General features: G+C 29.7%; 6 protein-coding genes across 10 annotated transcripts; 3 read left to right on the forward strand and 3 right to left on the reverse strand.

Annotated features, from left to right (window-relative positions):
* Positions 1–306: 306 nt before the first annotated feature.
* Git (ARF GTPase-activating protein GIT1) lies at positions 307–4,351 on the reverse strand. The gene is made up of 10 exons (XM_074249613.1): positions 4,046–4,351; positions 3,773–3,906; positions 3,593–3,705; positions 3,205–3,522; positions 2,869–3,131; positions 2,196–2,396; positions 1,976–2,130; positions 1,073–1,423; positions 763–1,002; positions 307–689 (listed from the first exon to the last, which is right to left on the reverse strand). The coding sequence occupies exons 1-10, from the start codon at positions 4,104–4,106 to the stop codon at positions 489–491; spliced, it is 2,037 nt and encodes a 678-aa protein (XP_074105714.1). The 5' UTR covers positions 4,107–4,351; the 3' UTR covers positions 307–488.
* An 829-nt stretch (positions 4,352–5,180) lies between these two features.
* Positions 5,181–6,483, forward strand: LOC141531827 (tetraspanin-9-like). The gene is made up of 5 exons (XM_074249857.1): positions 5,181–5,432; positions 5,502–5,690; positions 5,755–5,925; positions 5,996–6,208; positions 6,270–6,483. The coding sequence occupies exons 1-5, from the start codon at positions 5,364–5,366 to the stop codon at positions 6,333–6,335; spliced, it is 708 nt and encodes a 235-aa protein (XP_074105958.1). The 5' UTR covers positions 5,181–5,363; the 3' UTR covers positions 6,336–6,483.
* An 876-nt stretch (positions 6,484–7,359) lies between these two features.
* On the forward strand, positions 7,360–8,827 carry LOC141531778 (superoxide dismutase [Cu-Zn]-like). Of its 2 annotated transcripts, none has more exons than XM_074249782.1 (3): positions 7,360–7,512; positions 7,874–8,151; positions 8,218–8,827. In XM_074249782.1, the coding sequence occupies exons 1-3, from the start codon at positions 7,386–7,388 to the stop codon at positions 8,470–8,472; spliced, it is 660 nt and encodes a 219-aa protein (XP_074105883.1). In that variant the 5' UTR covers positions 7,360–7,385; the 3' UTR covers positions 8,473–8,827. The 2 variants fall into 2 exon arrangements, with proteins under 2 accessions (XP_074105883.1, XP_074105884.1); XM_074249783.1 differs by lacking the exon at positions 7,360–7,512 and adding an exon at positions 7,521–7,654.
* Positions 8,828–10,271: 1,444 nt separating this feature from the next.
* Positions 10,272–13,606, forward strand: LOC141531770 (sedoheptulokinase-like). 3 transcript variants are annotated; one of them, XM_074249771.1, is made up of 8 exons: positions 10,272–10,969; positions 11,400–11,599; positions 11,884–12,128; positions 12,201–12,469; positions 12,531–12,668; positions 12,727–12,864; positions 12,954–13,149; positions 13,331–13,606. In XM_074249771.1, the coding sequence occupies exons 3-8, from the start codon at positions 11,911–11,913 to the stop codon at positions 13,512–13,514; spliced, it is 1,143 nt and encodes a 380-aa protein (XP_074105872.1). In that variant the 5' UTR covers positions 10,272–10,969; positions 11,400–11,599; positions 11,884–11,910; the 3' UTR covers positions 13,515–13,606. The 3 variants fall into 3 exon arrangements, with proteins under 3 accessions (XP_074105872.1, XP_074105871.1, XP_074105870.1); XM_074249770.1 differs by having other exon boundaries at positions 10,272–10,960; XM_074249769.1 differs by lacking the exon at positions 10,272–10,969 and having other exon boundaries at positions 11,013–11,599.
* On the reverse strand, positions 13,555–15,246 carry LOC141531772 (polycomb protein eed-B). The gene is made up of 2 exons (XM_074249773.1): positions 15,108–15,246; positions 13,555–15,027 (listed from the first exon to the last, which is right to left on the reverse strand). Exon 2 carries the CDS (start codon positions 14,901–14,903, stop codon positions 13,629–13,631), a length of 1,275 nt encoding a protein of 424 aa, XP_074105874.1. The 5' UTR covers positions 14,904–15,027; positions 15,108–15,246; the 3' UTR covers positions 13,555–13,628.
* On the reverse strand, positions 15,107–16,501 carry LOC141531784 (uncharacterized). 2 transcript variants are annotated; one of them, XM_074249790.1, is made up of 3 exons: positions 15,605–16,501; positions 15,366–15,528; positions 15,107–15,279 (listed from the first exon to the last, which is right to left on the reverse strand). In XM_074249790.1, the coding sequence occupies exons 1-3, from the start codon at positions 15,665–15,667 to the stop codon at positions 15,257–15,259; spliced, it is 249 nt and encodes an 82-aa protein (XP_074105891.1). In that variant the 5' UTR covers positions 15,668–16,501; the 3' UTR covers positions 15,107–15,256. The 2 variants fall into 2 exon arrangements, with proteins under 2 accessions (XP_074105891.1, XP_074105890.1); XM_074249789.1 differs by having other exon boundaries at positions 15,340–15,528; positions 15,605–16,474.
* Positions 16,502–17,873: the final 1,372 nt, after the last annotated feature.

The following is a 17,873-nucleotide window of genomic DNA, read 5'->3' on the forward strand; positions in this document are numbered from 1 at the left end:
GGATTTATTAAAAAAATATTTTATGAATATTTATAATAGTTTTTATTATATACGTGCAATAAATATTCTTTTGTTTTACATTTGATATTGAATTAATTATAATTGGCACGATAATTTTTTAGTTAAAAAAAAAAAAAAAAAAAAAAATTATCATTATATAACAAACGTTATTAAAATATTAAAAATTCTAAGACACGCAAAAAAGAAAATACGAAAAAAAATTATTTATGGAGTAAATGATTATTATTATTATTATTATTCTTTTGACTAATTGCACTTGGGAAGGAAGAAAAGCAATTAGAATGCTTATATCAACTACTCAGTCTCTGTTAATATTTTTGTTTCCGTATTAAATTCATTTAAAGTAATTTATAAAATAATAACTTAAAAAAAATGATATAATAATAGTAGTAATATCAGTTATTGTTGTAATAAGCATGCGCATTATTAAATTAAAATTCAATTTAATAAATATTATTATCTTTCGACTATAATGATTGAAAATGAGTCACCAGGAGTTTTGTCGCTTTGGCAATATCGTAGGCACAGCATCGTACCTGCTGAAGACAACGTTTCGTGTGCTCGGAATCACCTGAGCATCGCTCAAGACTTACACACTCTGTTTGTAGTCTTCCTGTATTTCCGTTCAACTGTCTCAACGCTGTCCTAATATTTTCATCTAATGAACTCTGTTGTAATATTTTAAATAATAAATTAGTAATTAGAATTCAAACATATGTATGTTTGTAATATAATATAAACCTGTGAAAATATAGTCGTCAATTCTGTAACTGCGAGACGAATTTTTTCAGCACATGGCACAAAATCTTCTTTGTGAGTAGGATCTTGCATTGCCATCCAAAGTTCTTGGATACCTTTAGTTACTTGGTCTGTACATATAGTCACTTGATCCCTTGCTGGTAAATTTATTTTTTGACATTCCCATATTTTTTGATCAATATTCGACCGAGTTTCAAGCTCTGGAAGCTCATCTTCTCTTTTCTTAAAAAATAAATTAATTATTAAACATTAATTTAATAAATTTATATTAAAAAAATATTATATAACTCACTGAGACATTTAACGAGGCAATTTTTTTCAATCCTTGTCGTGTTTCATACATAGATGCAGGTCTTTGATTTCCACGTAGCTGTGATTTGGTATCAATAGAATCTAATACCGATTCTTGTTCAATATCAGTGTGTCCATTGACAGTCTCATATGATTGTGGAAGTTTTGGCTTAACATATATTTCAATAATATTTTTTAGCTGCCGATTTTCCAAGGTAAGCTGCTGAATTGTTTGTTGAAAGTTATGAATTTCATCATGGAGATTTTTAATTGTTGACTCGGATACATTTAACTGCTTTTTTAGAACTTGAATTACAGCAGGATGGCTTTTGCCTGTTGTTCCAACCGCCTTCTGTTATATAATAAATAAAGTAAAAAAAATATTAATTTATGAAATTTATAACATATGGATACATGATTTACAGTAAAAAAAAAGTCGGATAACATAAATGAATGTGAATTTAGTATCAACTCACAGAATGTGGATTTGTTTAAAGAAAACCTTACTGAAAAAGTTTTTATTTGGCTGTGTGATAATGGTCAGTGCGGGTAAAATAAATATAGGTATTAACAAATAATAAATATCCTCTCATGCATATATAATGGTGGTAATAATAATAATAATAATAATAAAAAAAACACCGAAATTTCTTTGTTGTAGCACTTGCCTAAAAACATTGTCTACAGAAGAGCCACGTGCTAAGTTGTTTCCTTAATTTTTGTTTTCCTGATACCTTCAATCAGCCGACAATAACACCACGCAACAATAACAACAACAATAATAATAAACTAACTTTTTTTAAATTAAAAAAACAAGTGTATGAAATTCTAAAGCTAAATAATTAGTATACTAAATTAAAATTATAACTACAATGGTGTTAGTCTTAGCAAAGATTAATTTTACCTCATTATTGTTGGTAGAAAACTCTGGATTGTTGTTGTCATTCCCTCCAAGCTCATCATCAGATGCCACGCTGTCGTACAACGGCTCATCGTCAGATGTTTGTGATCCGCAATTTTTAATAGTACGTTCTTTTTTAAGCGCCGAAACAGTTGGATCTAAATTGAAATAAATAAGTAAATAATTTAAAAAATGATGATGATGGATTAATTAAAATGAATACCTTGAAGAGGTGTGCAATTATTTTGCATATGACGACGTGCAGTTTCAGTAAGAATATCAACAATCAGTGTAGCAAACTCTTGCGGCATAAATCTGGCTAATTTTTGTCGTCCTTGATTTCGTGTTGATGACAGATATGGATTTACTGGTAGAAAAGGTACAGCAGTACTCCTTTCATGAAGAGTTGTGCTTGATAGCCATACTAATTTTGTAAATTTAAAATAAAAATTAGTTAAAATTAAACTGTAAGAAATTAATAAGCATTTGATGAATAGTTGAAGCTAATTGTGGCTAATTTTCTAATCTAATATATTTTTCTAAATATTTAACACTGAGTATAATCTAAAATTGTTATTTATTCTACTCACCGGTCCTTTGTAGCATAATAAATGAAAAAAAAAAACAATCATGCAAATTAATGAGGAAAAACAAAACAGCAATGACAAGTGATAATATTTCATTTAATTTTGACAATAACAGAGACTAATAATAACAATAATGATAAGTTACTCTATTATTTTATGACTTGTTGTATGAAATTTAGACTACAAGGATTAATAAAAAATTTATATAGATTAACTATAATGATTATAATTAATTTACGACTGTCAATTAAGTTTTTAATCAATAAACACATATAACTTGAATAATAATAATAAAAATAATATACTAACCAGCTTCAACTTCTCTTCTGTCAACTTCATCGTAAACATCCATTGTTAATTCTTCCAGTAAATTATTTGGCAGCATTTGAAGGCGATTGCGCGCTTCATTAGTCAGTTCATTTCTTTCTAGTGTTTCAGACCACTCCGGAATAATTAAATGCTCAGTTGTTCGATGATCTGGTTTACGTGAACATATAAAATAAGTCAATCTATCAGTTACTTGATACATACACTCAATCAATCTGTCGGCTAAATCCAAGTGTCCTGTTATTCTGTGATATTTCAATAAATTTAGTATTTAGTATTTAGTATTTAATTATAAATTAAAATATTATATTATTATACCGAGCAATTTCAGCTGGTGTGTGGCCAGTAGAATCAACAATATTAGGATTTCCTCCATTAGCAATTAGCAATTCTAATTGAAGTGCCTGACCAGCTCTGGCAGCAACATGAAGTGGAGTTGTACCTTTTTCTTTGTAAAAATAATTTGGATTACCTCCTTGCACTAAAAGCCGAAGAGATGTTTCCAAATTACTGGTTCTTACACTACTGTGTAATTGTTTACTCAGTTCTTCTTCGCTGCAAGATTCGTCTTTGCTCGGCCGTAATACGAATGTCAATTGTTGATGTTTTGCACGAATAAAATCTGCTTTTACTGGACTGTAGTAATTTATAAATATATGTAAAAATTATCTAAATATTTATTTTTAAAGATATAAATGTATCTTACTAAAGTGGATCTTTTGGCTGAGGCTTTTTACGATTTACTTTTGAATTATTTGAATCATGAAGTGAATACTCCCATATATTATTAGCTCCATTGTCATTTAAAGTGTGTACCATCTACAAAAGTAATTAATAAAATTAAAATTATTAATAATTAATTTTAAAAAATTTTATTGAAACGTACAGTAAGTAAATAACTGCTCCAAAATCCTTTATGGAGAGACTTAACATGTGACACATGTCTACCAAGACTTCTATGTATACTGCAGCACTCATCACATAATAGAATAGCTCGATTTATTGATGCCCATCCCGGTTCTGAAATATTAGTTTATATTTTCGTAAATAGATAAATAAATTAAAGTAAATTCAATTACAATGAGATTCACTTTTAATAATTAAAAAAAAAAAAAAAAAAAAAAAAAACAAAGATTTAATAAATTTAATTATTTTTTACCAAGAGCTCCACAGTCAGCACAAATACTAGATGTTGATGTTTTATACTTGGGCCGTGACATTTTAATTTTACTTATTTTTAAAACAAAGTTTTTATAATTTTTTCAATAAAAAACTAAACTAGCACAACTACAATATATACAATTACAGATAAAATTTATACATTTTTGTTTAAGCTACTGTCGAAACAACAAGAGTAATGATGACAAAAAAAAATATCCCCTGCCAGCTGAGAAAAGTATTCAGCTGCCTTAAGATCCTTATTAGTACAATAATAACAGTCAGTCAACAGATATTTTTTATTTTTCTCTTTTTTAATTGTGTGAAATTGTGTGTTTGAATGTATGGACATGTTTATTACATATGTGTGCGCGTCTGACAGAAACAAACACTACCGCCATCTTGTTTTTTTTAAATTGCGTAACTATAACAGCAGTATGGTTGTCCACCAACTTGTTGTTAATATAAATTCCTGCATGCAACAATTACAAATAATGCGGTTGCAATAATTGTAATTATTGAATACTTTTTTAAATAATTAAGTTGTTAAAAAAAAAAAAATAAACAATCGCACTGTCAAAAATTTCCATTTGGAATCGCTTTTTAAAATTAATAATCAATAAATGACTGGTAAAATTACTTTGTAATTTAAAAAATATTGAAGACTATCAATATTAAAATTTAAAATAATTTAAATTGTATTATTTTTAATTTTTCTCTTCAATAAAAACTATGATTTAAAATAATATATCTAAAATTAGATAATAATCTTACAATATCGATTTTAAATATTTCAAAGCGTTTGTCTATGACTCATATAATTTCAATTAAATTTAATTGTTAAAAATGATGAAGAATGAATTGATTTGAAGTATTGGATTTTTAATAATTTTTAGATATACTTCAATGGTAAAAAATGTCAGAAAATGAAATGTATAATTATCAAGAAATATTTGCTGCGCAAGTTATCAGATCATAGTTTACAAAGTTTTAAAAAACTAACGAGATACATATCATATTACTCATTTTAAAATATTTTTTTTTTGCATTTTATCACTACTAGTAGTCATGGTGATAAGGATTGTACACATAACGTGTAAAAAAGCAAGTGGCCAATTGGCAAATGGGAATCCCCACGTTCTCCAGTATCGGTATCCTGGGACTGGACAGCAATAGAGAGTTTAAAGAGGAACGGGGTAAAAGTTAATCGATTTCCTGAAAATTTTATTGTTTCCAGAGCTTTTTATTATCATACTCAGTCTTCAGACCCGAGTGTCATTGTCAACACCTGGCTTTAAAATAAAATTATTCAATTAAACATGACCGTAGAATCATGTGCAATGACTACGGTCAAATATCTTCTTTTTTTTTTCAACGTTGTTTTTTCGGTAATTTTTATTATTTCTTCTTCTATGTTATTAAAAATTAACAAGTTTAGAATAAAATAATTTTTACAGATTGCTGGTCTTGGAATATTAATCGTAGGATGCAAGATTTTGGCAGATGTCGGTAATTACAATCACTTTATGGGAGGAAGAATACTAGCTCCAGCCATCGTACTGATAATTATTGGTATAATCGTCTTCGTAATCGCTTTTCTAGGCTGCTTTGGAGCAGTAAAAGAAAAACACATTTTACTTATCGCAGTACGTATCTTATAATTCTAATTAATATTTTTAATCCATAATTTGAATTATTAAATCATTGTAGTTTGGAGTTGCTCTGCTGACTATTTTTGCAATTGAGCTTGCAGTCGGTATTGGCATATCTATTTTTCAGTCTGATGTTTCTGATTTATTGAGAACTACATTGAGAGAATCATTGGCTAAATATGATACCAACTCTGACAATAAAGTTGCTTGGGATTCCATTCAAACTTATGTTTGTTATTTAATTAATTAAATTCATATATTTTTTTTTATCAAAAGTCATTAATTTTAACGTATTACAGTTTCACTGTTGTGGTGTAGATGCTTCAGATGACTGGGAAGAATTTTTAAAAGAAAATCTTCCGACGAGTTGTTGTTTGAGAAATAATACAGACCCTTGTCAAAAAGAGAACCCTTTGAAAATTACAAATGGTTGCTACCAGACTCTTTTGAGACAAATCAGAAGTAATTCCGAATTACTTATTTGGCTCGGAGCTGCAATTGCTCTAACTGAAGTAAGTTTTTCAATTTTTATTTGTATTATGGATTAATAAATATTTTTTTTATCATGGATAGATAATCGGAGTGATGTTGGGTTTCCAACTCGCAACATTCATTAAAAGACAAGCAGCGGCAGCATAGAATGACTCACGTCACGTGTAATTTGTTAAATTTTTTAAAATATTTTAAAATTATAAAATGTGGGATATTTATTAAATCTTTAGTGATTATTTTTTATTTATATCTCAATAAATTGTGTGATAAAATAAATTATTTTACGCTTTATATATTAAAAAAAAAATGCTTTATATATATATATATATATATATATATATATATATATATATATATATATATATATATATATATATATATATATATATATATATATATTTATAAATATAATGTGAAATGTTTTTAATTTAATAAAATTTTTGAATATTTGTGAAAAAATGTCTTCTATTATATAACATTATATCATACATTTAATAATATCTCAGTCATTAAAGTTCATTCGCATCACCATCATTATTATTAATATCATCATTCATGTGGTAATTGACATTATTTGACAGAATGAATTTATCTTTGATAAGACTATTATTGTGATGAGCTTTGATAGACGGAAATTGGATTAATTGAGTTTATAATCAACTCGATTTGTTTGAAAAATGCTACCTTTTTTTTCTTTTTATTTTTCTTCATTGACATACTTTTATTTTAAAATAAAGTTTCATATTTTTAAAAGTATACCAATGATTTAATTGTAAGTCTGAAGGTAAACTAGTTAGTGACGGCATTGTATATGTATATATTTGTTGATAATAACTTAAGATGCTAAAAAAGTATAAGTGAGTATTTTATGTGTATCTAATTAATTTCCTTGTATAATTCTTGGAGAATTTGCGCAGTTGTCTATTTAGGATAATCATATAGTATATTTTTATTGAATAATATTAGATAAAATTTTTCAATTATAAAAACCAAAATTTTCTGGATATAATTTGAATGAGAGTTTCATAGATGTTGATCTTATTGCGGAAGTTTCTGAATTTGTAGTAAATAATAAAAATAAATCAACTGACGATGCGGTCATTCGTTCTGATGAGCTTTGATTACTATAAATGCAAGTAGGGTGGTTTATTAATGCAAATGATCAACAATAAGGATTAGATTGAGAGAAACGAGTTGATGTTGAAAGATGAGAGACGAGGGGATGAGGTACATCAGATCTATTCATATAAGAACATCGTAACCGGTAGATTTTTATTCATTCTGTTTGTATCTGTTTGTCCTGTAAGACCTGTTGTACCTCTCGGTTGGTATATAATACTTTCACTTTATATTACATACATCTATATCTTGCTTTTGCTTGCCATTTTTATTGTTTTAAGTGATTATCTCGTTATCTCGTGATTAAATTTTATTTTATCGATTACTTTAAATAAATATTCACCCAGGTTAGACTTTAATTAATAAAATTACAGTGTTTACATTTAAATATCTGTCAATGTTAAGTTATAAAACAATAAATGGATCGATATTTCCTAAGGGGAATTTCGAGGTCGATTTGCACGAGTGTAACAAATAAAATAATTATTAGCACGACAGCTCTAACTATAATAAATTTAATAACAATACTAAAAAATAAATTAATTTGATGTATTTTTTTGTTTTAGCAATTAAGAAAATGAAATTGTCAATTGTGTTACTGCTGGCTTTTGCTGCAGTAGCGGTGAGTAAAGATATTGTCGCTGTTGTGAAACTTATGCCACATGACAGCACCAAATTTGTCACTGGAAATCTTAAATTCGTTCAAAGCAATCCCACTGGACCTGTTACTATTACTGGAACAATAAATGGACTCACTCCGGGTAAACATGGATTCCATGTTCATGAAAAGGGAGATCTTACAAACAACTGCACTACTACTGGTGGACACTTTAATCCTACAAGTGTAAGATATATAGATTAATTATTTTTGTTTAAATAAATAATAATAATAATAAAATAATTATTTTAGCAAGCTCATGGAGCACCAACAGACACTATCAGACACATTGGAGACCTTGGAAACATTGAAGCTACAGCTCAAGGTGTTGCCACTGTAAACATTGTTGACAAAATGATCTCTCTATCTGGACCAAACAGCATTATTGGACGTGCTGTTGTTGTTCACTCGGGTGTTGATGATCTTGGTAAAGGAGGTCATGAATTGTCCAAGACAACTGGAAACGCAGGAACACGCTGGAGTTGTGGAGTTATTGGTATTATGTAAGCGGACAAACATCAGTGGGAAGCTATATTTATCTTTGGATAACACTAAAAATTTTTAACTCTAATGGTTTTATTCTACTACTTTTTTTTTTTTTTTTGCTTTCATGTATTATTTGGAAAATTAATTTTAATTACTACAGTCTTAATTATGGAGATTTTTATTCATTATTATGTATTATGTATACAAAAAATTGTATTAAAGTAACTAAACCTGTATAATATTTCTCTCATTACTGTCATATGGTTGAATGTTTAATTGAAATAAATTTATCTCCTAGCATTTAATTTTGACTGTTTTTGTATGTCTGATAATAATAAAGAATAAATACAGATATTAACTTGCATAATCAAACAAATTTCGGCCTACTGACTTTTTATTTCACTTAAACATTAGTTGCTTCTTGATCAGCTGTCACTTGTAAACAAATCAGACATTGTGTAACCGCGCAATTCACCACGGGGAATGTGTCACGTGAGTGCGCGCCGCCATCATTGTGTTATTTGTTTAAAAAAAACTGCAGGTGGCTCCACAGTTCAATCAAATTGCAATAAATGAATTTTAAATTTAAAATTTTCATCCCGCGTGTTGAGATTAATTATTATTATTATTATTATATCTTTTCAAATTTTATTGGCAATGAAGGAATTTTAGTATATTATATTAAATTTCTGGTGTACCGTCAATAGATCACAAAATTTAAAATTTGAATAATTTTTACTATTACAATTTGATTTTTATAATAGTTGTATTAATTATTCAAGCTACTCAGATAATTAATTTAAAAAAAAAAACACAGGTTATTCGTTGTAGTAATATCTAAATTTAAAAAAGTAACTTGCGTCACTCATAACAGAAAAAAAAAACCCGTTCAAACAAAAATACAATTTGAAGATTTGTGTAATATTTATAACACGTTATATAAGATATACTGAAAAAAAAGTATGAGTCCCACACTTATAAATTTCAGTGATATTGAAATACTTGGTATTGCGAATATACTTAAACACTGTTTGAGTCTCAGCGTAATATTTTTAAGCACTACACTGAAACTCGTTTAAGTCATACACTTAAACCGAGTTTGAGCATCACCGCAAAACTTATATCAGCAATACACTCAAATCCTTATAGTAATAAATTTACAGAATAAAAAAAGAAAGGTTATGTAAATAAATACTGCTATACATTAAAGAAATGACAATAAACCCATTTATTTTAAAATTAAATTTATTTTAAAATTAATAAATAATTACTAATAATTATAATATAAAATACAGAATATTAACATATATGGAACAAGGTATATTAATATTAATATAATTAGTTTTTAGTTTTTAATGTTAAAATAATAATTATAGTGATGGTTATAGATCGTACAATTATAAATGATTGATCGAAATTTTTTATTATATAATGTGGCCGGGTGTCAAATAAATGATCATACAAAACAATATCATCAGTATTTTATTTTATATTAATTTTTTGAAATTTAATTTAGCAGATATTTGATCATTTTAAGAAATTTTTTAATAAATAAATTATAGCAAAAAAAAAAATGAGGAAAAAAAATTAACATGTAGAAATTAAAAAAAATTAATAATCCAATTTTTAAAAAATAATTTTTTGGAATAAAGTTGTTTGTTAAATAAAATTAAAAAATTATCAAGTGTCTACTAACTTTAATGTGATATTAATTTTGTACTTATAAAAAACTAAAAGAGTTGTCAGATATTTGTTTATAAAAATTAATATCAAAATTGTTCCTGGTGACTCAAATATGTTAATTTTTTTTATTTTTTAATAATTTATTTTATTTATTGAGAAATAATGATTAAAGATTAATGTTAGGATGTTACATTTATTATAATAAAGGTTAACCTCGGTTGACAATGTGTTTAAATTTTACAATATCATAAAATTACATACCTTTAAACAGTTGATGATAGGATGACAAATTCCACTCGGTTAATTTATTTTTCACCCACGGATCCATAAATTATTATTTTTAATGTCAATTATATAAATATTTTTTTTAATGCTCTTGAGAACGATGTTTAGGTAAAGGTATAAACACGGGGAAAAAAAGAGCGAAATACGCACTGAGTTTTACGCGGGAACTTTTTTGACTATACTCTCTAGACTTGCAATAGTATCGTACGGAAAATATGTCACTCACTTAAACAGAGTATTGCGATAATACTTAAACTTTTTTATCATATTCGCAATACCAATTCATTAAAAAAGTGTATACCAATAAGACTTAAACTTTTTTTTCAGTGTATTTATGAGTACATACATAGAGAATGGTCTTTTATATTCAGTTATTGTGTTCCGATAAATGGAGTGAGACAGCTTTAGTTTGCGAATAATAGTATGATATAACATACACACACACATGCAGATGATACAGTAGACACACATTAGGAGAGAGTACTTGAGTGAATTTATCTTTGTATATTGCACCCGATAAAAGGAATATGCTGAATAAAAGGCAACTAAAGTATTATTATTATTATTATTATTGTCAATATTTTAGATTCATTTCTTCATCAGTCTACTCAGAGTCTCGATCAGCTTTCTCTTGTTAAATTAATTTTAATTTATCTCAACATAATTGCAGACTTAAAAAGTACAAATAGTTGCCAATTGACATTATTGAATTTAAAGATAAAAGTTATTTAAGCAGCAATGCCCAATAAAATTTGTTTAAATTTAGTATTTACGGGATACTCGGGCAGAGCGGTTGATTTTGTTCATTCGCTGCATCACGGTTATTAAATAATTGACTCATTACTCATTACTGATTCAACTGGTGCCATTAACGTTTCTCACTGTCGCTTTAAACATTTGTTGCGCTCTATTACGATATTCATATTTTAAATAAATATTTTTAGTTTAAAATATGCCTAATGGGGGTAAATTGGTCTTAGGGATAGATTTGGGCACCACTTCAGTAAAAGTTATTATCTTATCGACGGAAACAAAGCAAATAGTTGCTAAGCAGTCGAAAGAACCCCAGGCCAACGTGCCAAGTGATCTTGGAATAGAAGGTAATAAACAGGATGTACCAAAAATTTTATCTGCTGTTCATAACTGCGTTTCCAGGCTACCTAAATATTTACTCAGACAGGTATTTTCATTTTTTAATTTAATTGAAAATTTAATTTAATGAAACTCTTGATTAATTCTCATACAATTTTATAATTCTAAACATTATTTAAACTGACAGTTGGAGCAATGCCAACAACACTTGAGGAACTTTAGTAATCTATAAATTAATTTTTTTTTTTTTTTTTTTTTTTTAATTATTTCATTCATTTTAATCGCCGTAAATGTTGCAGTTAATTAAATTTATAGTTGTAAATGTCAGAAGAAAATAATGTTTATTTATTATCTAAAAATAATGTATACCAGGTAAAAAGCATAGGAATATGCGGACAAATGCACGGCGTTGCATTGTGGAAAACAACCGGATCACCGGAAAAAGAAGATGGTATATTCAAATTAGAAATAGACCGGCAAAGTGTGTCCCATTTATATACATGGCAAGACGCACGATGTGATAAAAATTTTTTGAGGATATTACCGCAATCAAAAAGCCATTTGCCAGTGCATACGGGCTTTGGATGTGCTACTTTATTCTGGTTCGCTCGCAACAAGTCAGTAGTATTGTCATAATATTATTTTATTAATTGCTTTTAATGATTTTAATTATAATTTATTGATCGTAGGCCGGAAAAACTGCAAAAGTACGATAGGTGCGGAACAGTTCAAGATTTGTTGGTGAATTTATTGACTGGAAGCGATGAAATCACTATGAGCACCCAGAATGCTGCAAGCTGGGGCTACTTTTTGACTGATCAAGCTAAGTGGGAGACTGAGTTGATGGCTAATGCGGGATTTCCAGTCAACCTGTTGCCCAAGAGTATTCTGAAACCCGGACAAGTCGCTGGAAAATTAAGACATCCTTGGTTTGGAATTCCCGCTGGTGTTCCTATAGGTAATAATAAATATTGTTGTCTTTCCAACTAAACATTAATATTTAATAAATTTAATTAAAGGTGTTGCATTGGGTGACCTTCAGTGTTCAGTACTTGCATTATTGAAGGAACCTGACGAAGCAGTGCTGAATATTTCAACTTCTGCTCAGCTGACCTACGTTCATCCTTCATTCGATCTCAATGATTGTCCAGAATCAGGTAAAAATCTAAACTGCTGATCTGTATTAAATAAAATATTATTTAATTTAATTTACAGGTAGCATAGAGTACTTTCCGTATTTTAATGACAAGTATTTAGCCGTTGCTGCTTCGATGAATGGTGGAAATACCTTAGCGACTTTTGTCAAGACTTTGCAGCACTGGGCGATGGATCTAGGCTTCTCAGTTCCCCAATGTCAGTTAATTATTTTTTATACAATTTAATTGTGTTTTGTTGTTACTTTGTTGATTTATTGATTTATAATTTATAAAATAAAAAAACAGCTAAAGTTTGGGAAAAGTTGATTGCATTGGGAAAAGAAGAGTCTGCAGTCAGTACGATGGAAATAGAACCACTTCTTTTGGGTGAACGCTACGATCCAGATAAAACAGCAAGTGTTACAGGAATAACACTTGATTCTCTAAATTTAGCAAGTGTTTTTCGATCACTTTGCTCTGGTGTAATCCGCAACCTTCATAAGTAAGTACTCTATAATCTAATCAAAGTAATCACCTGTCCGTTATCTTATCTCGTTGCATTAAAAATTGTAACTAAATTAAATACACCTTTTTATGATTATATTATTTTAAATAATATAATATAAGCTATTATTTAATTAAATAAATTAATAAAATATAAAAATATTAATATTTATTTTCAGTATGATGTCACAGGACTTGTTGAAAGCAAAAGGTATAAAACGTATAGTAGGAAACGGCTCTGGACTAGTGCGTAATCCAGTCTTACAAAAAGAAGTTACAAATTGGTATAAACTACCCTTAGAACTAGGACAATCCGGAGACGCAGCATTCGGCGCAGCCTTAGCAGCTCTCGCATCAAATTAAATGTACATTATTAATTAAATAAAACCAATAATAATAATAATAATAATAATAATAATAATAATAATAATAATAATAATAATAATAATAATAATAATAATAAGAGTTACTTATCAGCTAATCATCTCGGTTCCACCTCCAGACAGTAGCGTCATCGCAGACACACAAAAGAACAGATCCATCACGACTCAAACTGGTCTGTCTGATCGGTGCAGTACACCGAGGATGCTGCAAGGAAAAACACCTAGCTTGACCAGGCTCTTCGACATCCAGGTCCCAGACATAAGTTCTGCCGACCTGGTTACCCAGGGCAATCGTTCGTTGCCAAAAGTCCATTGAGAACCTTATGAACCAGATATCACATTCTTTAAATTCAAATCGATGCATCACGGTCGCGCTAGTCTCGTTATTTCTCAATTGAGAGTCCTCTAAACGACCAGGCTTCCAGCAGACGATACAATTTTCACAGCTCTTGCTGAGAATAAAGTCCCCGTACCACTTGACACAATCAACGTAGTTCCTGTGAACGTCCCGGGTTGTAAAATCCGGAAAGTGCTGGAGAATAGAATCAAATGGACGATTATTTCTTGCTGGATTGCAAAAGTAAGACTGTTTTATTGCTTCTTTCATGTCCGGCTTCTCCAAAGACCATAGCTTTAGAGCGTGGTCCATTCCACAGGAAATAATTCTTTGACCTTTCATGTCAAAGTCTGCGCTGAGGACTTCGTCCCGATGACCTTCAACACCACCAAAGATCGCGATGCACACGTCAGTTTTTATGTTCCAGAGCCTCAAAGCGTGGTCCTTGGACGCAGATAACAAAACATTAGAATCTCGGGGGTGGATCTTCAATTCGTTTATCGCGTGTCCGTGTCCAATGTAGTGCTTGACACAGGTCATTGTTACTGGACTGATAATCCTGATGACACCTCTGGAGCCGGCGACGGCCAGCAAAGGTTTTCCCAGCTCGTCAAAGGTCCACGCGCAGGTGTAAAAGTTCTCCTCACTGTCTGGATCTGAGTAGCATTGGAGCAGTCTGATGTTTGACCCTTCAGGACACTCATAAATGCTCACCCGATTACTACCGACCGAGGCGAAGATCAGAGGTTCACCTTCCTTCAGGTGATGGTTGAATTGGACTCCAAACAGCGGCTGGCCATGGTCCTCTTTTATGCTACAGCAATATTTATACAGTGGCTTGTCATTAACTGGTTTGTTTTTTGTTGTCTTGCTGCGTCTACGACCTTTCCTACGCGGCTTTGCTCCGTTTGGAGTGTCACTACGGTGAGTACCAGCGGTAGAGTTGCTTCCGATGCTGCATTCTGTCTCGTCGCTGTCGTTTTCACTTTCCTCGTGGCTTGAAGTGTATGCCGAAACTCGAGCTTTCTTCATTATTATTTTTTTATTCGGAGAGAATTAAAGATAAGTCGATGTTTGGGCGACCGGATTCAAGATTCAAGATTCCGTGAGACAAATTAAGCAGACGGTCGCCTAATAGCAGCCAATTTTTTTGGTCCTGAAATTAGAATTATAGAATTTAATTTAGCATAATTTTTTTATCATAGATTTTGAAGAAAAAAAAAAAAAAAACCTTACGTAGATGTTAACGTTTAAAATTCTTCGTATCAAAAATTTATCAGCAAGCACTCTGGTACTCCGGTGAGTTACATTGGTGTAAGAAGTTGGACCGTTACAGTAAACAAAAAAAACAGCCCCGGTAGTTAGAAAATTTTTGTCAATGTTATTTAAATTTTCCTCGGCCTGAAAACTACAAGTGAGGTTATGTTTGACATTTTACTTTTAATAGCGGTATAAAATAATTATATACCTCAAGTACGCTGTGGCTGGTCTCACCGTTAATTATCAAAATAATAAAATCAGTAGTTAACAACAATTGATCCTTAAAAACTTGAGTAATAACCTCGCACTGGTGAACTATTGTTCGTTTATTTTGTTTTCGCGCCGACTGATGCACGGAATTTGCGATTTTTTCACACAACTGCGCAGCTCCTACTATCTAAATAAAATTAATTATATATTATTTTGATAATTTAATTTATATTTTATTTCAATATTTTTAAATTAAAACTCACCAAAAATGTTAATATTGAATTGTCACCTCGAACACTAACGTCGTGTCCCAACACTGCAGCCATTTTATTTTGTACTCCATATTAATCTCCGAACCATATGACCCTGAAGTTATTATTATTTATTTAGTAGATATTTTGGCGCTGAGCAACTTACCGTAGATTATTGTATAGCCCCAAATTTATGGAATTCTTTTAATTCGCCCGTTGGAACGCGGTAGGGCATTTAACTCGCAGTAAATAGATTAAGGCGGGAGAATAGATTTAAATTTGAATAATTAAATATAAATTATATATATAAAATGAATTTAAAACACTCAGTACAGATTATTTTAGTTTAATTTAGATTTGCATTGCGCGCAAATCTATCGTTTATTATTTAATGGTTTACAAAATACCAGTGCCGACAATAATTTCAGGAAAAGTAAAATTTCGCGTGACGGACTACAGTCTTGCTTCTTGATAAGTGTCCTCCTGTTCCTTGGTTTTCGACTTCCTCGGTTGAGAGTTCATGCCTTTGGGGGTGGGAGAGTCCACGCTGAAATGACGTCACGATGGCCCATGACGTTCCCAGGTTGTTTGCAGCCAGCCTGGATGTCTGGTTTTTATTGCCTAGTCTTAGGTATTCGAGTAATCCCTTTTTAGCGAACGTTTTGGAAAATAAGCCGCTTAAAGGATTATGACAATAAAATAAATGGAAATTACTGGGTTTTCCCAGTCTGTAAAGAATATTTATTCCAAAACGTTCGGTATTTTATTCTGTGACCATTACATTTAACGTAAACTTATTTTAACAAAGTAAGTTTTTGTATGTCTAAACTACAGAACCGTAATAAAATTTTGTAGGTTTTTTCCTTGGGAATTTTCGGTGATTATAAATTTGTCTATACCCTAAAATTTATGATAGAAAAATTCCCATACTAAACAATAGAATTTAAAATAGAAAAGTTTACAATATTTAAAGATTTTTATTTTTCTTACCGATATTATTACAATTGAAAATACATATATTTTAAATCTTACTGGGTTTTTCCAGCTACTATTTATTGCAGTCATCTGTTTATATGTAATTCTATATTAATATATAGAGAGCGTTGTGATCAATCCTTTCGGATTCACAACAAGATCTATCTACAATCTAGATATCCTTTGCCAAAAATTATGGAGGGTAGAGGTTTCGTCGAACTGTATTAAATTAGGGTGGCGCCACATTAGCATCAGGGTAAATTTTAAAGGGAGCGCCAAATATTATTAGAGTAGGTTTGAGAAATGAACAAGGAAAGAAAAACTTCCGCTAAGTTACCGCGCGCCTTTCAAAATCCGCATAAAGTAGGAAACAACATATGATTTTTTGCGTATCATTTAACTATTACTTGTGAATATTAAAAAATAAATAAACATTTTAATAAGAAGAAAGAATTATATTATACAAAGTAGATAAGTAAAGAAATATAATGAAATAAACAAATATTAATCAAGAGCAAAACGAAAATAAAAAAATTTTCCTCATAAACATTCAATTTCTGCATTTAAAAATTTTTTAGAATAAAACATAGAAACCTTCAATCAATTCACGTATTAAAACATTGTTATTCGCTAAAAAAAAAATAATTTATTTAAAAATACATAATATAATATAAAAGGCATAATGATGTATATATATAGTTGTCTATAATAAATTAAATGTTAAAAATTATAAAAAAATCACTAGTATTGAGTTTATGACAATAAATAATACCTCTACCCTCCATACTTTAGGTGCACGTTCCCTTATAATATTTTTTTAAGGTTATATTTACTATAATATTCTGTACTACGTAAGTTGTTGAAATTTTAAATAATTGACTACTCTAGTCGACAATGATTTTACATTTTTCAACTCGGCATACTTCAATTCATCTACAATTGCTACATTCATACCATACCCTTTATGTAAACCAGCGCGATTGTGGAAGAATTTTGAACTGTTATTTATAGGATACAGCTGGACACTTTTTCAATTTTTCTCCCATATGAGCAGTGTGGCCAGATCGTGCGATTTTTTTACCCCCATTTTGTACCGCTTTCAATGTAGTCAGATGAGAGTATCCTACAAAGTGGGGGTAAAAAAAGAGCACGTTCTGGCCACACTGCCCTCCATAAGTAAGTTGTTGAGTTCTTTGTTGTTAATTACAAAAGCAGTGTCATTAAAAAAAAATAAATAAATAAATAGTATTAATATTTTTTCAGATTGTATTTAAGAGGTAAAAAGATAATTTATTTATACGTAAAT

The sequence above is a fragment of the Cotesia typhae genome, unplaced genomic scaffold (assembly GCF_013202065.1).
Source record: "Cotesia typhae breed Kobodo isofemale line unplaced genomic scaffold, CoteBio_Ctyphae contig_50, whole genome shotgun sequence".
Taxonomy (NCBI): domain Eukaryota; kingdom Metazoa; phylum Arthropoda; class Insecta; order Hymenoptera; family Braconidae; genus Cotesia; species Cotesia typhae.

What these genes read in the sequence shown, in the direction of transcription:
- LOC141531770 (XM_074249769.1), top strand. Translation starts at nt 11,372, where the DNA reads ATGCCTAATGGGGGTAAATTGGTCTTAGGGATAGATTTGGGCACCACT. An exon ending in TTCTGGTTCGCTCGCAACAA is followed by an intron (nt 12,129 to 12,200) that starts GTCAGTAGTATT and finishes TATTGATCGTAG; the next exon opens with GCCGGAAAAACTGCAAAAGT. An exon ending in TCCCGCTGGTGTTCCTATAG is followed by an intron (nt 12,470 to 12,530) that starts GTAATAATAAAT and finishes ATTTAATTAAAG; the next exon opens with GTGTTGCATTGGGTGACCTT.
- LOC141531827 (XM_074249857.1), top strand. Translation starts at nt 5,364, where the DNA reads ATGACCGTAGAATCATGTGCAATGACTACGGTCAAATATCTTCTTTTT. An exon ending in AACACATTTTACTTATCGCA is followed by an intron (nt 5,691 to 5,754) that starts GTACGTATCTTA and finishes AAATCATTGTAG; the next exon opens with TTTGGAGTTGCTCTGCTGAC. An exon ending in CTGCAATTGCTCTAACTGAA is followed by an intron (nt 6,209 to 6,269) that starts GTAAGTTTTTCA and finishes TATCATGGATAG; the next exon opens with ATAATCGGAGTGATGTTGGG.
- LOC141531784 (XM_074249789.1), bottom strand. Translation starts at nt 15,667, where the DNA reads ATGGCTGCAGTGTTGGGACACGACGTTAGTGTTCGAGGTGACAATTCA. An exon ending in ATTCAATATTAACATTTTTG is followed by an intron (nt 15,529 to 15,604) that starts GTGAGTTTTAAT and finishes AATTTTATTTAG; the next exon opens with ATAGTAGGAGCTGCGCAGTT. An exon ending in CCAGCCACAGCGTACTTGAG is followed by an intron (nt 15,280 to 15,339) that starts GTATATAATTAT and finishes CCTCACTTGTAG; the next exon opens with TTTTCAGGCCGAGGAAAATT.
- Git (XM_074249613.1), bottom strand. Translation starts at nt 4,106, where the DNA reads ATGTCACGGCCCAAGTATAAAACATCAACATCTAGTATTTGTGCTGAC. An exon ending in ACACCAGCTGAAATTGCTCG is followed by an intron (nt 3,132 to 3,204) that starts GTATAATAATAT and finishes GAAATATCACAG; the next exon opens with AATAACAGGACACTTGGATT. An exon ending in TGACGACTATATTTTCACAG is followed by an intron (nt 690 to 762) that starts GTTTATATTATA and finishes ATATTACAACAG; the next exon opens with AGTTCATTAGATGAAAATAT.
- LOC141531778 (XM_074249782.1), top strand. Translation starts at nt 7,386, where the DNA reads ATGTTGAAAGATGAGAGACGAGGGGATGAGGTACATCAGATCTATTCA. An exon ending in AAGACCTGTTGTACCTCTCG is followed by an intron (nt 7,513 to 7,873) that starts GTTGGTATATAA and finishes TTTTTGTTTTAG; the next exon opens with CAATTAAGAAAATGAAATTG. An exon ending in GACACTTTAATCCTACAAGT is followed by an intron (nt 8,152 to 8,217) that starts GTAAGATATATA and finishes TAATTATTTTAG; the next exon opens with CAAGCTCATGGAGCACCAAC.
- LOC141531772 (XM_074249773.1), bottom strand. Translation starts at nt 14,903, where the DNA reads ATGAAGAAAGCTCGAGTTTCGGCATACACTTCAAGCCACGAGGAAAGT.